General features: G+C 46.3%; 1 protein-coding gene across 3 annotated transcripts in view; it reads right to left on the bottom strand.

Moving 5' to 3' along the window:
- Palm2akap2 (PALM2 and AKAP2 fusion) overlaps window positions 1-17,738 on the bottom strand; it is a 334,047-nt gene that overhangs the window by 24,530 nt on the left and 291,779 nt on the right. For 2 of the 3 annotated variants that reach the window (XM_026391105.2, XM_026391106.2), the window contains one exon: window positions 4,540-6,961. In XM_026391105.2, coding sequence (XP_026246890.2) covers window positions 4,540-6,961 — 2,422 coding nt within the window. Of the gene's footprint in view, window positions 1-4,539; window positions 6,962-16,862; window positions 16,928-17,738 lie in introns of those variants that run through there. The other variant, XM_026391107.2, reaches the window with a different exon arrangement.

The raw sequence follows: 17,738 nt of genomic DNA, 5'->3' as shown, positions 1-17,738 counted from the left end.
AGATGAGAGCCAACAACATGGACTTTCCAGACAGAGAGTCTTTGAAAATGGCTATATCAAAATAGAACTCCTATCATTCTCCATCCTTTAAAGCTAAGAATCAAAACAAAACAAACTAAAAGCAAAACCAAATCTGTTTGACACTAAAGGGAATAGGGTTTGTGTCTAGATAATTTTTCAATGGGAAGGGTTCGTACATCTCTTCTTATTGGCATCTTGATATCAGTAAATTTTATCTGCCTTAAAGTTTTAAGATTCCAGCATATTTCTACCAGAAGTTAGAAATTATATTTTTCGTCACCTAATACTGAATCATCAATCTGAGTCACAACAAACCACTGAGTCACTTCTTCTGGCAGGAAGTGTAAAGCAGTGCTGTAGGGACTTAGCAATACCTCTCACAAAACTAAAGTTAGAGCCAGCGGTCCTGACCCTGGCCATGGATTGTTCAGTTTGACTTCTCAGACTAATGTGTCAGCTTCCTCCTTCATCTCAAACTTGGAGGTTGGTTGGCAAGCAAAACTACAAAGGTTTCCAGGCATGGACAGAAAAAAAATTGCATTTGCATTCAGTTTCTTTTTATCCATGTTGTAATTCTGGGAAGACTGGTATCTTCTTTAAATGTTCTCGAAATAAGCATGGAGGAATAAGGGGCACACGTCATAATGGTGACTGTGTTCAATGTGACAACCAGACCAGGACAGAGTGCAGACTTACACAGATGAATTACTATCTTCCTAAAGGGACCAAAATCTATCCTGTGGGGGTGAGACTTGGGAAAGGAGATCAGCATTAGCATGGAGAGAAGCTGTGGGAAAAGTGGTCCTGGTTTGCTGGATGCCAGGTGCCAATATTAAGCCCTGACTTGTTTTAAGGCCAACTCAATCCTGGTGGGAAAGCTTGATGACAAGAAATGTCTTTATATCAGGCAACTGTTTACATGCTAGAAGTAATTTGGGAGGCAATATGGTGAGTGTTCAATTAAGAGATGGAGTAGAAAAAAAATCAAAATACCCACCCCTCTATGGTCTGAATGTTTGTGCTCCCCTCTCCAGTTCATATGCTGAAGCCTAATTACCAACAGGGTGGGGACCTTCGGAGGTGATGAGACCCTGAAGGCTGAGCCTTTATGCATGAGGCCATACAGAGCTGACTGCTTCTTCCCTTTCAGTATGCAAGGACACCAAGAGAAGATGCCATCTATGAACCAGGAAATACCAGACATCAAATCTGTTGGCACCTTATATTGGACTTCCCAGCCTCTAGAACTGTGAGAAATGAATTTCTGTTGTTTATAGGCTACTCAGTCCATGGTATTCTATTATAGCAATCTGAATAGACTAATAGAGTGCTGGTCATATGTGCATTAGAGTAGGTTCTCCAGTAAAATAGTGCAAAAGAGGGCAGAGCCAGCTCGAACTGGTATGTGTAGGAGAACCATGGTACCTGCTTTTCAGGTGAGCAGAAGGAGTAGAGGTGCCCAAAGAACTTTCCTCCATCAGTGAGACTTCAAGTTCCCTTAATATCACTTACTCATGTAGTTCACTCTCCAGCTTGGGCTGAAACCAAGCTGGTACAAAAGACGTTTTTCCAGGACAGGATGCGCAACAGATATCTCTGTACCAAGCCAGGTCACAATTAAAAATTTTTAAGTAAACCTGACAACTAAGAATCTTTGCAAAAAGGTGACTTGTCACTCTTAGGCCTGGACAAAAACTCCTCTCTCAAAATTCTCCTTGCTTCAAGCACTCATCTGGCTCTGTGGCCATGACCTGAAGGAGGTCCCTGTGCTCCTCTTCTTCCCTTATCAGACAATTCAGCCCAACATTAGGTGTTGCCTGCAGTGGGGGTGGAGAAGCTACAGTGGCCTAGAGGGATGTGCCAATGCAGGTGGGCAGAGCACAACAGTGACTCCCTAGGGAGTGTTGGAGCCCAAGTGGGCTAAGGAGGTAGTGGTGAAGGGGTGGGCAGGGGCCATCCAGAAAGTGATGTTGGTACCAAAGTTTGAAGAGGAAAACGGGAGACTGGCTATATGGTGGGGATGGGGGATTAACCAAGTAATGAACATATTGAGGATAACTGGAATAATCAAAGCATTTTGTTATCAAGAAGGAGGCTATAAATATGAAAAGGAAGAAAACATGAATGAATCTTGTACCAGAATAGAATTGAAATATCTCAGAGTTAACTTGGGGTTCGATAGATAGATAGATCGATTGATCTTTAAATCTGTCCACTGAGGGTACCTGGGAGCAGCGACAATTCGCTTGAGCACACCCGATACCCAGACCTTGGTTTCTAAATACCATTCTCTGCTAAAAGAAGCAAGTGCTCTTTGAAGATATGAATGATTTCAGGGTTGGAAAAGCATAAGATGAAACTAGAACATCCTTAAAAGGTGATGCTCAAAGAATGAGGACATCTCAAAAGGACACTGAAGTTGGCCTGAAAGGACTCCCGTGAGAGCTTTCTGAACAAACTGAGAAAAGAAATAGATGAGCCGAGCGTGCTGGCCCACACCTGTAATCTCAGCCACTCAGGAGGCTGAGGCAGGAGGATTGCAAGTTCAAGGCCAGCCTCAGCAACTTAGCAAGGGCCTAATCAACTTAGTGAGACCCTGTCTCTAAGTAAAAAATAAAAAGGGCTGGGGATGTGGCTCAGTGGTTAGAGTGCCCCTGGGTTCAATCCCTAGTACCAAAACAAAACAAGAAATAGATGATAAATTATTGAATTATTGAATGTAATACTTTTCCATAAGACCATACTGACATATAAGTAATAGATTTATCATCTCAGAGGAGTGGGGGAAAAAAATCAAAGTATCTCCCACAAAGGAAATGGAAAAAGGTATCTTTACCGTGTGGAAGCCTCGCAGCTTTTCCCTCACCAAAGAGATCAAAAATAATATGAAATGAGGGCTGGAGAGACAGCTCAGTTGGTAGAGTGCTTGTTTCACATGCACAAGGCCCTGGGTTCGATCCCCAGCACCACCAAAATAATAATCATAATATTAAATGATCAGAGCTAAAAGCTGCCCCCGACATGGGACACACTAATACCAGCTACTACCTATTTGGAGACAGTGAGGATGCAGCACCAAATATATGATGTTCCTACCAAAGATGCACACAACCTGAATGTCATCATGGGAAAGGCCCAAACTGAGGGGCATTTTACAAAACTGGGGTTCATAGGGCATCGTGTTGGCAATCTACTCTTAGAAACATGTTTGTACTTGGGAATTTTTCTTAAGGTTTGAAGTGGTTTCGAAATTTAAAAATCAATACTGAAGCGTGACTTTGCGTCATAACAGATGCAATGGAGGCCAAGCGTCAAGATGACTTAAGATCTCGGTGGACAATTTTACTTTAAAGTAATGCTTCTAAAATTATCTCTGGCAAAGGACCCATCCCTCCCGCTTCCAGTCCGTTGTGGATCAATATTTTTGTAAATAAGAAACCCCACATTTGGATTTCAGGACGATAGAAAATTGCTTCAGGAGTTTTCAAATGCTGTATCTATCAATGTCTGCACTGATCTCAGCACGGACTGAAGACATAGGAACAGCTCTTCTCTAAGAAAAACTGCATGGGTCCCCAATTCCCATCAAATTCACATGCACTGTTACCCATAACAGGAGCAACAACAATTACCCTAACTAACATCAACCATCTACACCATCTATTCGAGAAAGGGACTGCGGAGGGTGGGGGTGGGGAAAACAACAGGAGGAGACTGAAGGCCAGCCTTTGCTTACCCTAACTCAATCCCTCTAAATAGGATGAGACCACTCCGGGTTCCAAAGTACAGGCATGCATCCCATAGGGTCAGGGAACACATTCTGAGAAATGCACTGTTAAGTCACCTCATCCCTGTGTGAACATCATAGAGGGTACTGACCCCAAGAAACGGCTACAATGTCACCAGGTGATAGATACTCGTGGAACCACGGTGGCACATACCAGTCTGCTATTGACTGTCATCAAGCTGTTCACGCCTATAACTGATTTGTGGTGACGTAAGAGAAGTCAAATCCGATCGCCCAGAAGATGGAGAGAGACGTCCTCCATGGGTCAGTCTGCAACACTGACTCGCAACTAGGACTTCTAGGAAGGGACCCAACACCCCTGAGGGTTAGCAGAGCACGTCCCCCCAAATCGAATAGGTTTGATTTCATTCGAGTCATTGAAGGTCAAGCTACTGACTTCATGCAGTCCACAGGTGGGCCCACCCTGACGGGTTCTGTGCCATATACTACCCGATCCCTGCCAAGAGGCCGCCCCTCCGATAACAGAAAACGATTTTGTGTAATAAGCCAAGAACAAGATGGAACCACAGGCGAGGAGCTACCACCTCTGCTGGGAAGTGGGAGACACCATCGGGGCTCCAGGTTCCTCCAGAGGGCACTCTGACCCCCCTGGCGCCGAGAGCCTCATGCCAGTGCCCCCTGCCAACACGCGCAGTGGAGGCTCCACACGGAAAATCCCATGTTGAATCAGATTCCCGCGTGCCCGAGTGCAGGAGGCAGCCTCCACTTACCTGGGGCGGTTTTGTAGCCGGACGTGGTTCGGGAGGGCAGCGACGGGGCGTTCCTGGTCCTGGGGCTCGGTGCGCTCTGCAAGACTTGTCTCTGCCGCTTCAGCTCCTCTTCCCTCTCCTGGGCTGCTCGGATCTCTTCTTCGATCATGGACAACGTCCGCTGCTTCCTTGACCTCAACTTGAAGGGCCCAACCATCACGTCGGATTCTTGAGTGGCCAGGAGGGAGGCTGTGCTTCTCAGCTCGGCAGCCTCCGAGTACTTGCTGAAATAGCCCCCCTCGGGCCTGGTCTCCTCCATGTTGACTGGGCCACTGGGCTGCACGGTTGGCGGTAGCTGGGAGGGCCCCCTTTCCCTGAGAGCCCTGTCCTCTGCAGGCAGAATCTTTGGTAATAATACATCCCTTTTCTCTTGAACAGGAGAGGACACTTGAGGTGGCTCAAACATGCTCTGGGGCTTCTCGGGGCCAGCAGCTCCGGTGTCAGCTCCCTCGAGGGTCGTCGTGTCAGGTCTCCCCTGCTCTGCTCCGGGCTTGCTGGCCTGGGGCGCGGCCTTATCCACCTGCTCGGCTATGGCTTGTTGAATGGCATTCTGCACCAGGAGACCAGCCTGATATTCCAAGGACTCATCCACCGACGGGGAGTCCCCCAGTGTGGAGGACGGGGAATAGAAACCGTGATCGCTAAATGACTTGGAGACGCCCTCTCGGCCCTCAGAGGGGTTGTCTCTCTGTGGGGTCTGAGGCAGAGAGAAGTCAGCCAGGGAGTTTTCCTGGAGGGCATTGGCTGTCTCGTTGGACGCCCCGCTGTCACTGATGTTGTCCATGCTGAAGTCGTTGGACAAGGTCTCCAGGACCGTGGTGTCCTGGGATCTCACCGACAGCTCATCCAAACCTGAGTCAAGCTCCTCTTGGGTCAAAGAGACATTGACCGATCTGGAGAACTGATCCAAAATGCCGTGCTCATCATCCTTGACCACGGTGAGGACGGCCCGGGCGCTGGTAAACTCACTGTCCTCGGCCCACAGTTTAGATAAGGGCCCCCGTTTGGAGGGCTCGCTGTAGGGCCCTTCCTTTCCCTGAGGGGCGGTGCTGCCAGGGCCTCCTCCCGCCGACTGGCTCTCCAGCGTCCCGGGGGCTTTCTGCCCCTGGGCTGCAGACACGCAGCTGTCCTCTGGAGCTACCCCAATAGAAGCCGGTCTCAGGATGGTCGGGGGTTTGTCAGAGTGGAGGGACCCCAGAGGCCTGTAGAAAGGCTTGATGGAGAACAGCCGGGGTGTACTCTGGCCCTTGGCCCCCGTCTGCCTGGAATTCTCCATCAGCTGGAACTGTTTGCGAGCGGCAGAGAAGTCAATCTGTTCTGTGACAATGTCCTCCTTTTCAGTCCCGCCTGGACGTTCTTGAGCGGAAGCAGGGGCTGTGCAGAGCTCTGGAGGGGGGTGCTGCTGCTGCTGCTGCTGTTGCAACAGCTGCTGCAGCTGCTGCTGCTCCTGCTGGGCCCTCCTCTCCTTGCGCTCCTTGTACTTTTTGTGCGACTCCAGGTGTTCCTCGTCCAGCTGTTCCTCGATGGTCTTCTCCTGCGGGGGATTCCACCACTTGGCAGCGATGCCGGGATTCTTCTTCACCGCCTGACTCCGGATGAGCTCTCTCCTCTCCTTCTCCAGCTCCAGCATCTCCTCCGAGGGCCTCACCTTCCTCACACAGAACTGCTCCTTCTCACGCTCGTCCTCCTCGAAGAGCTTGGAGGGCTTCTTGTCTTCGTGGAAGGCGCGCAGCTCAAACTTGGCCTCCTTCTTCAGGGTGGTGAGCGTGAACTCCCCGTCTCGGGAAGAACAGCGGGAGCTGGTGGAGGAGCTGGGGCTGGCGGGGGCCTGCAGGCTGTCCCCTAGCGTGTCCCGGGGCTGGTCGGGGGGATGGCCATTCACTCTTTCCGTCTCGGCCATGGTGTCAGAGGGGCTTCTGCTGAGCTCGATGTGCGGGGGGGCCTGCCTGCCCGCGGCTCCTTCGGCAGGCTCCGGCTGGGCGGCTGAGTGGGCTGGTGGGCTCAGGCTGCCAGCCAGGGTGGCCACACCAGGCTCTGGGGAGGATGTCCCGTTGTAAGTTCCATCCACCGAAGAATCACAGCAGTTGGCCTCCAGCACCTCATCTAGATATCGGATCTCTCTGGCCACATCATTATCCAGGGACTCATGGTGATCAGAGAGGAGGCCATTGTGAGGGGGTGAATAGAATGGGGAGGGGTGGTCTATGGAATGGGGGGTGGAGGTGATTCCAGGAACGCTTTTACATTCTGTAACAGACACCTCAATTTCCATGTTTTGGTGATCTGAGGGAAGAGGTCTGGGAGCAGGCTCCAGGAGATTGGCACGACCGCTGTCTCTCTCGGTTTTCAGCTGGATATCATCCTCAGAAAGCTGCGGGGGCTTCTAGAATAAAGAGAAAACAAAAGTCAAGGTTAAATATTGCTTCTCTTAGGTATGTGACTGCTGAGTCGTGCATTCAGGAAGGAAAACTGAAACAACAACGGCAAGTGTTCTTAAGTAGAGATCTCCCTCCTAGTAATATCTCAAATATTAATTTTGTGGTGGGAACAGGTGCCTAACCCTCTCGAATTTACAGATTCCATCTTGTTTATTGGATGCTCAATGGATGTTGGCTCCATTTTTAAATTTGATCTCCTAACTTGGAAAAGGTTACATAATTGATGCACCGCAGTCTTCTAAAATAGTTCATAGCCTTTGTCATGGGGCTATGTACATGTCCCCGGTTATAAAAAGAAGGTCTTTTTTGCATGAACAAGTCTTAAAAACACCATTCTCTGCCAGAGACAAGGAACTTTTTGGAAAATCATTCCATAATAAAATACTAAAAAACAGTAGATCCCTTCAGTGGCCCTTCTCAGCTAGAGTGCCCCACTGCCATGGCTGTAACTGACCGTGTGCATTAAACACCATAACCAGAGCCACTGTCTACATAGTTCTGTTCTCAGGGGCTGCATCAAAACAATATTCCTTAGTGGACTGTTGTTTGGAGAGCCAGTCATGACCCCTGGCACCTCCCCTCTGGTTTCTAAAATGCTTTGTATTTGATATCTCCAATTTGTGGTTGGGTAAGAAAATCATGTCTTCTTGATGCGGTTTAGTTGTAAATGGATCTTTTATCTTATTTATTTATATGTGATGCTGAGGATGGAACCCAGGGCCTCACGCATGCCAGGCAAGTGCTCTACCACTGAGCCACAATTTTAGCCCCTCTTGATGCATTTTTAAACATGTCATAGCTCTCCATCAGTTATTGAACTCATTCATGGAATTGGTTATTTGACACTATTTTAGTAAGAGTACTTTTTAAATTCGTGATTTCTTTTTTTTCCCCCACATCAAAGGACTCGGGTTTATCTGAGAGAATTCTAGCAATAAATTATGAACTTGAATTGAGCTCCCCTCAAGGATTTCCTTAATCCTTAGTCAGCTTTGTTTCCTAGGGTATACTGGTACTACTGACGTGGTACAATGCAAAACTCTCAAATGGTACGATTTTTCATTTATTTAAGTTTTCAACAATTTTAAAGGCTTAGATTGTAATATTAAAACACTGCCTTATGATGATTCTCAGGGAATGATTACAAAATTCTTCCAGGAAAAGTGGTAATTAAAATTTTATTTCATGATGTCTAAGAGCTTGAGCATTCATTCTATGTCCAGGATTACAAAACTCTAATAACTGTGCAGAAACTAGGGACCTCCTTCACTTACCACATTCACCTTCAAACTTGAATCAATCAAGTAGCATGTATTTTTTTGCTAGTAACAGGCAACAATAAAAGCTATTCCTTCTTTGTCAATACCTTTTGATTATTTTTAATTTTTTTCGTAGTTGTAGATGGACAGAATGCCTTTATTTTGTTTATTTTTATGTGGTGCTAAGGATCAAACCCAGTGCTTCACACATGCTAGTCAAGCGCTCTACCACTGAGCTACAGCCCCAGCCCACCTTTTTGATCTTTGATGTTCTTCCAGAATTAGTTTGGCCTTTTTAAGATTTTCCAAAAAGTTCCTTGTCTTGTACTTAATGACTATAATCACTAAGGTCTTTATTTTTTTAAAGGTACACACACACACACGTGTATGTTGTTGATGGATCTTTATTTTATTTGCTTATATACAGTACTGAGAATCAAACCCAGTGCCTCACACATGCTAGGCAAGCGTTCCGCCACTCAGCTATAACCTCAGCCAAGGTCTTTATTTTCGATCATTATAACTAACGGTTCTTTTATTTTAGAAAGAACTAAAGATGTCTAAGAAGGTTTTATTGCCCCTTTAAAATCACTGAGCTAGCTGTTCACAGTGGTGCATGCCTATAATCAATCCCGGACCAAAGAGGCTGAGGTGGGAGGATCACAAATTTGAGGATCATAAATTTTACAATTTATGGAGACTCTGTCTCCAAATAAAAAATAAAAAGGGCTGGGAATGTATCTCATTGATAGAGCACCCTTGAATGCAATCCCTTGTACTGAAAAAAAAATTTTTTTAGTAAAATTAAACCTCGCACACGTGAGCCACTGGGTTTGCTCCTTAGCACCACATAAAAAATAAATAAATAAAGATATAAAAAAATAAAATAAAACCACTGAGCTAAACTATGTTTTGGTAAGAAAAATATCAGTAACTTCTCATAAGTCATTAAGAATTACAAAAAATCTGGATGCCTGAAACACACTGGCTGACATTCAATTTCAAGTCAATCTAGGCCAACATGAACCGGTTCCGTGTACAGTTATTACTGGAACAAACAGGCCAACCAGGAGCCACACAGGTCACATTGCCCTTAACTCCAGCTTCATCTGGCCACGAATTCATGGGAAAGCAGTTTTCCCTCTACCCTTTCAGCTTTGGCAGGTGGGGGTTAGGAAACAGCAGGAAGCTACTGGGATTGACATGTGGTTGAAAAATCAATGCTCTACTGAAACACAAAACACTTCAGAATAGTTGAGGAAGGGAAGGAGGAAAATGTGGAGGGACAAAAGGCAAATAATTCTCTAGTTCATTTATTCATGAGTCCGTTCATTCAACATGCAGGAAGGAGGCTGCTTCTTCAGGGCCACAAAGGAATTAATAGCAACAATAAGCTTCAGAAGAGAGATCCCTTAAGAAAAATTGGACTTCCCAAGCTTCCCAGGAAGCAAGACCCTATTCTAGAGTTGACTTAGAGTCAGACAAAGTGAAGAACTTTCCTCTCTGTGTTTCCTTGCTGATCGGAGGTCGCAGTGCCGGGGGCCCATTTTCACAGGATGTCCTGAGCTCTCTTTTTGAGCTTCATGTCAGCCCTGTCCCTTTTCCCCCAAAGGCCTCACAGTTCAGGTGGTCCATAATGGATGAGCGGATACACGTTAGCCTTTTCTTTTTAGAATTCAAAGCTTATATGGACTTTTTCAACACATCCTTTTTGAACTAGAAACAACTGTTCCCGATATAAATTTTTTAAATCTTCGAAGAGTATTTGGTGGTATGTGTTTTTAGTGTCAAACATATTGCCTTTGGGGCTGGGATTGTGGCTCAGCAGTAGAGCGCTCACCTAGCATGTGCGAGGCCCTGGGTTCCAACCTTAGCACCACATAAAAATAAAATAAAGATACTGTGTCCAACTACAACTAAAAAATAAATATTAAAAAATATTGCCTTTATTTGAGTCATAAATGATAACAAGTATATGAAATTCCCCAAGATGAAAGTGTATATGATTCTGATTTGATGCATGTTGAATTACCATAAATATACCACATGAAGATGTACAAATATTACATCTCAATAAAAAAACCAGTAAGTTAGGTTCTGTGATCTGTCAACCCAAGATATTAAAAATACTGGTTGCTGGTTAAAAATGTAAGCCTAGGTGGTGCACACGCCTGTAATCTCAGTGGCTCAGGAAGCTGAGGCAGGAGGATTGCAAGTTCAAAGCCAGCCTCAGCAAAAGCAGGGCTTTTATTTCTATTTGATTTAGAGACCCTGTCTCTAAATAAAATATAAAATAGGGCTGGAGATGTGGCTCAGTGGTCAAGTGCCCCTGAGTGCAATCCCTGGTAATCCCCTCCCCCAAAAATCTAATTCTGGTGTCCCATTATAATTTGAGATGATTCTTTTCCAGTATTCTTTTTTCCTCCTCCTTCTAATCTAAACACTGGAAGGTATAAACAGGAAAGGGGTTTCCCTTCCTGTGAGTTACCTGGGGTCCAGGCCTTGTACTTCCTATAAATTTAGAAAATTCTTCCTGATACTCAATTTCCAACTACTTCTGAGAGTCACTGGCTCTAGGCCCTACTCAGTAAAGTACTTAATGAGGCAAACAGCTCTGCTGTACTGATTCACAGTCATGCATCAGAGGTCCTGAGTTCTGGTGAAGTTAGGCAACAATTATAACAAGAGCGAATTCTTAAGTTCTACTCTGGGCAGGAAGAATTTACCTCCACGCATGATGACCCCATGTGATCAAAGCCACCAGAAACTACACCAGGTAAACGCAAATGAACTGGAAATCCCACATGTCTGGACTGGGCATCATTAAATGATGTCCTGTTTAAACCAACCAATGCTTATTGCTCCCTTTGAAGATAAGGACCAGAATTTTCCCCATGCTTCAGATAAAGTGACCCTGACTCCAGAATCAGATAAAATATGCATTCATCAAATCGATTGGAAAGTCCTTTCTGATATAAACTGCCCCAATGCAAAGAAGAGGAAGATATCAAAGAATCACCAAATTGCGTTTTCTAAGGTCAAAGAAAAAACTAGGGTGCTGTTTAGAAAAATGAGGGTGGCAAGGGGGCTGTGGGAGATCCTCTGCCTGCCACAGCCACCCTCCAGGTGGAGCCCTAATACCATGGTACAGAGAACCTGCCATCCTCCTGGTTTCCCAGAATAGCTCACCGCTGGTTAAAACACTTGGGTAGAGACATTATAAGGCAGCTATGTGTTTCTGAAATTAGTTTAAATTACATTCTGGGACAGACAAGCATCCTAGGAATAGACAGACCCTCAAGGAGTAGTCAACTAGGATCTAATCAGAAATCCCAGGCTCCATAGGTGCTGCTTCCTCCAGGATTTCAGTTCCCTTTTAACTCTCCAGGACCCCTGAAGCTTTGCTAATTAGCATCATTAAAGTCAGAAATGGGTTTCCATTAGTGAAATTAGTGGCTTGTCAATTAGCATAATGAATGAAGTGGGCGGAAACTGATGCAGTTCAAATTTGTGGACTAGCCAAACACCCGACCCTTTTATTTAAAGAGGGTGAGCCTCTTTGTGGTTTCTACAGACTTATGGCTGGTGTTTGAGGTTCAGAGGACCCAAGTGGTTTAACACCCACTAACCAGTAAACAACATCCTTTGCAAAACTGCCACATCTATCTTCCTTCAAGGTGGGACCAGAGCCTCTTTAATCTCAGAAAGCTGAGACCAGGAGGTTACAGAAAATTATTTTTATGCCTGTTTTTAAGAGTTTTACTTAACAAATGTAAGTGTGAGTACCAGAACTTGATCTATGGCCTGCTTTTTAAATTATTATTATTAATTATTATTATTATTATTATTATTAATTATTATTATTTTGGTTATAGATTAAACATAATACCTTAATTTTATTTGTTTATTTTTATGTTGTGCTGAGGATCGAAACCAGTGCCTCACAAGTGCTATGTGAGTACTCTACCACTGAGCTACACTCCCCGGCCCTATGACCTGATTTAATATAACTTGATAACCTGTTTGCAGCTAAAGTCACTATTAATTTATTTAAAAGTCCTAAAAAAGTTACATAAAGCAAATTAGCTTGGGTGAATTGACAACACAGATGCCTAGGACCCCTTCATCTAAGTGATGCAGAAAATGTGGTAATTTAGTGTCTGGAGCTGAAGGACCAGAATCTGGGGTTATTTCTTTGTTCTACTATAAAAGTTCTTCGACAATTATGGAACTCTTCTGAGAGCCGAACTTGTAAGCAGCGCTAATGATAAGTATCTCTGAAAGCCTTTGTAAGCAGGGCTAATAAAAATCTCTCTTAAATCCTTTTTAAGCAGGGCTAATATCTCAAATCTTTTTCAGAGTTAGATTGGAAAATGTATCTAAAAATACTATGAAAATGATAAAATGGTCAATGTGAATATTCATTATTATTCAATGATTTTACACAGAGGAGTAAATTACCCATATTAAATTCTTTCTGGGAGCAGAATGACTTTCTTTTGTGGAAAGAGCAATGGGTAATGGTGACGTTTTAACTTTAAGAAGAAAAGCAGTCAACATGAGGAGAATATAGGCAAAAAGACCCAGGAAAGACTAAAAGGCAAACCCCAAGGTATCTCTCTAATCTCCCTAATCTTTCCCCACCCCAGATCCTTAAGTGTCACTTTTACTTGCAGCTAAATTCAGTTAGGAAGATGTAAAGCGAATAATTTTGTAAAACGTCCTCAAAAGTCGAATACTGAAGATGCAATAGAATGGCCAGTCAAGAACCACCCAGACCTGGGGGTCCCTTCACATGGGAAGGGAGGTGGTGTCACACATAGTATGGAACAGAAGCTGCCACCCCCAGGACTCAGGTAGCCACATGCATGTCTGAGTGAATGAGGCAGTAGAGCAAGCCTGTCCTGCGGACACGGAATGTCATACCTCATGCAGTTGTCTGACGGCTTATCCTCCCACAGTACACACATGTACACAGTCTCAGCTGACATACACACACACACACACACACACACACACACACACACACACAAACCAGGACCTCTCTGTTAAATGGGAAAGGCAGGGATCTTACTGCCGTTTTAAGACTCAGAATAAGAAGTTTCAAGAAATAAAAAAGACTTTTCCCTAAGATCATACCTGGCTAGTAACTGGCATAGCAGATATTGAAAGGTCAGTCCTTAACTCTATCCCAGTCTATCCAAAGGTATTCTCTCTGACAGGAGGCTTCCCAAATGACGTGGGGAATGTTAAGAATTGATGGATTGAAAGAATATTTACATGGCTTTTTGGCTGACCTTTGCTCTCCTGTATTTCTGTAGGTGATGTGAGACTCAGAACTTGGCTTTAAAGAGTCAATAACCCCTTTCTTTATTCAGACTGAGGCAGAGAGACTCCGTAGAGGCACAGTTTCAGCTTCTGCCTGTCAGGTCCTCCAGATAGAAACTTCCTGCACAGTCTCAGGCACTTCACCCTGTGGGCTAGCCTCGGATGCTCTGATTTCTCTGACAGCCTCCCAAAGGTGAAATACTAAGATCCCACGTCACAGTGGGAAAGGGCTGTGACTTCCCACCAACACCACAACGTCAAGGGCACAAGTGTGATTCTAGAAGCCGGGGCCCCTGCTCTGCTGGGCGATGGACACCAATGTGCTTTCTTGTCTCCTCAGGGAACCTGGGCCTGCAGCCAGGCACCTCTTTACCAGAAAGAATGTTCTTAGCAGGTCTGGCTGGGTCCAGACATCAGAACAGTGTCTGGTTCCCTACCAGACCAGAAAGTTGAAACTCCTGTCCACTCTGAATACCTGCTTGGTTCACAGCTTCCCCTCTTCCCCACCAGGACCCCACCTCCGGGCTTCCTAGCCTAAATGCACAGCGAGTGACCCAAATCACTCAAACATCAGGTACCTGCTGCACAGCCAGGCTTTTCAGTTCTGAATAACCCAGATTACTTCCTTCTAAAGCCGTGATATTTAAATTGGAAAAGCTTTCCCCAGGTAATAGGTGACCCGATCCTTTAATCCAGTTATTTTAAGTTCTATCAAAAATATACCCTCACTCTTGGCCTAGGAACAGAGGCTTGGCTAGGAAATAAAAACTTCCTCATAGTTGGGAAATCAAAAAGCCTCCCCGCCCCCCTTTCTTTTTCTCAAGTCCCCTGTTTAGCACACAGGGCACAATCACCATCTAGCAAAGAATTAGCTCGGCGGGCCCTGCATGGCTGCCGCAAGAGTGGTCCTTCTAGACTCTTAACTCTCTGGACCCAGATGTCTCCGTCACAAAGGCCAATGGGAGGAAGGAGTGAAACGACACCTCCCTCATGTCCTGTACCTGGGGCCATGCGTGTCCCCAAAGCTGAGTTGAGTGATTGCCCACTACCCAGCATGGAGCTCACCAGGCTTGGAGGGAACAAGTACCAATTCACATAAAAAGCACAAACAGCACAAGGTGAAGGAAGCACAGCAATAACTGGAAAGAAGATTCTGGGCCTATTCAACGGTGTTTGGCAGTGCGGGCTACACAGAATTCATGGAGGAAGCTGAACCCACCAAAGTCCCCCCCGGCTGGCTGTCCTGCAGCTCCTCTGGCCCTCCCTGCTGAAGATGGCTGGCTAGAGGAGTAGAACTCGGTGGCCTCTTCGGCCACCCCTGAAGCACAGAGAGCAGGAATGCTGGCTTTCTCTTTCCACGTCCTGCTTCCAGGGACATGCAGAGGAGAGGACTGGTGGTAATGAGTACGGGCCACATTCCAGGACTAGGCAGCCTTTCCTCTTCCACCCCCCAGCAGAGCTGCTTCCGGCCAATAAAACTGAGGGCCTGTGTAGACTGTGGGAAACCAGGCTCAACCCCTCCCCAAGGAGGCCAGAGACCCCTCCTGGCTGACGGAAGGCAGGCGGCCAGGCTTCAGACCCCAAGCCTTCCTGGGCAGTTGCAGGCTAAACTTAGACCAGGCTGGCTGAGGTCAACGCCCTGACCCCCGACTAACACTAACAATGTCTCCTGGGTCATGAAGCCATTACAGCTGAATGTGACTAGGGCAGTTCTAAAAAGAAACCTCAACTCTTTGGTGGCCAAAGTCCCACTTCCCCTCAGACAGGCTCAGCCTTTTTTCAGAGAGCTTCTGTGGGTTTGGCCAGAGCAGTGGTCACAGTCCTGCTACTACTCCCCCTGGCTCATGCCTCAGGCCCAGCTCGACATGAACCCCCTTCTGGAAGCCCCTGCTTGGGGAACAGGGTTCACCTATGTTGACTCACATTCCCATGAAGAAAAGTGGTTCACATTTAAGGTAAGAAGGCCCCCCACCCCCTGCTGAAAGGTGCCAGTGCAAATGTCAAACTGTGCATCTGGACTGTGTCAAGGAGTTGATTAACACATTTACAGCTTGGGCTTTCTGTGAAATAAACTGGAGACTGTGTGTGTGTGGAGGGGGTGAGCGCTGGGGAGGGGAGGAAAGGAAGGAAGCTGTTGCCTTCGCTGTGGCCACTGGTGAAAGGGTTATTTCTTTCCCCGCTTGGAGACCCAGCCCTAAGGGAGTGGCTGAGAGGCGCTGGGAGCTTTCTGGGTTCCCCTGAATGAAAAGAGAGGTAAGTTTATTGTTTCCCCCAATGAGACCTGCAGGAGTCCTTAGGGGTGGCGGCCGGAGGCTCTAGTCATCAAAGTCCCTTTGCACTGACACTACTTTGCAGCAAAGTCCCCCACCTCTGGAATAAACCAAGATCAAGGCCACAGAGCGAATTCTGGCCTCTGCAGCCTGAAACTTCTAGTGCGGGCGATTCCACTGAAAGCAAACACAAGCCTACCTCCAGATCTTTGTAACTTAAGTCACATCTCTCTTGGTTTTAAAATAGTTCAGGATCTTGGGTTCCTGCCTGGCCCAATCAGTAATGGCAGGGACAGAAGCTGAGTACCACTGTGGACCCACCAGAATCCACTACATTGAGGTAGAGCCCAGAGGAAGGAGAGAGGAGTGCTCAAGCGTTAACCCTCTGTGCCCAAGAGCAGAGATGACCGTGTGCGCACGAGCAGAGCCGAGGAGGTGCTCCTCCATCCCCACGGGACCTCAGAGGCTGAAGCTGCAAGTCCACCTGTGGACACCGTGAGCCCCACAACACAGAAGCAGAAGGCCAGATGGAGAGTAGCAGAGCATCTCTTGGACAAATACAAGAGGATGAATAGAAAACTAGTCACAGAGTCACTGGTCCCTTCATAAGGCAGATTCTGTTCTGGAAAAACGTAGACAAATACTCTGTCATAGACACACTCTCAGACGGTCTTCAAAGCCTCTCCTGGCACAGATGACTTGTGTAGCTTGTCACTAAGATGCAGAGCTTCCTTTGCTTTCTACCGCGAGAGCCAGGAGTTTTACAAGATTGCAAAAATAATAAGAATAAATAATAAAAGCAGCAGCAGCACGCCGAAAGGCCAATCCGAGCTCAGCTGCCCACGTTCTAGAAGGGAAGGCCTCCACGGTCCAGCATCACACCACTCAAAACCCCTCCTCTGTAAAGACACAGGCCTCAAATAGGAGAAGAACACTCTCCTATTACATTAGAAAGAAAGGACAAAAGATAGGTCAGCAGACATGCTTACCCTGCCCAGGGCAAAAGCCCAAGAGTGTGTGTCTCCGGTCAGAACTGCCTCTTTTTCCAGACAGATTCCAGGGCACACACTGGCTGGAGCTGGACAAATTCCTTTGGAGTCTCCTGACTGAAGTCTGTGATGTCACCATCGGCCCTCCCTCTGCTCCCTAAAAGGCCATTCATACCAAGAAGGACTTTAACCGCCCCCCAGGCCTGGCCCCTCCCTAGCTGGCCAGGCCTGGAGGGCAGCGGTCTGCCCTGCTGCAGGCCGCTCCAGCCTGCTTCTGTCAAGCTCAGGGGCTGAGCAGCAAAGCAAGAGCTTGGAGGTGTCCATATAAACCAGTTACCAATTCTTGAAAATTCAAAGATGGGCCTTGGGACAAGTAAGGAATTACTATCCCAGTGGTATTGGGGCTGGAAAAAAAATTTTTGAAAGATCCTGGAGAAATCTCCAGTTAAACAGACTTTTTGGGACAGCTTTTATAATCTCCGCTCAAAGAGAAAAATAGTTAATATCGAATTGCATTCTTCTTTTTAAAAAATGTCTCATTAAGTTGCCCAGGCTGGCTTCAAACTTAGCATCCCTGCATGCCAGAATCCTGGGATCGCTGGGGTCACGGCCATGGGCCACCACTGGCTCCTTTCTAAAAATACATATTTAATGTATTTGAAGCCAGGCAGTATATACAATTTGGTAGTCTTTTTTGCTTTTCCTTCACATTATCTCACAAGCACTTTTTATTGATGTATTTTAACTGGCTACATGAAGGCCCACACTTAAGTGGGCGGGTGAGCTTCAAGTCAGAGGTGAGGGCTCCCATTTCAAGGAGCACTGGGGTAGATGGCTCCACCACTGCATAGCTAACCAATAACCTTCTGCCACCAG

The sequence above is a fragment of the Urocitellus parryii genome, chromosome 4, assembly GCF_045843805.1.
Source record: "Urocitellus parryii isolate mUroPar1 chromosome 4, mUroPar1.hap1, whole genome shotgun sequence".
NCBI lineage: Eukaryota > Metazoa > Chordata > Mammalia > Rodentia > Sciuridae > Urocitellus > Urocitellus parryii.
The sequence above is the reverse complement of the archived record's forward strand: the minus strand, read 5'-3'. Positions and strand labels throughout refer to the sequence as shown.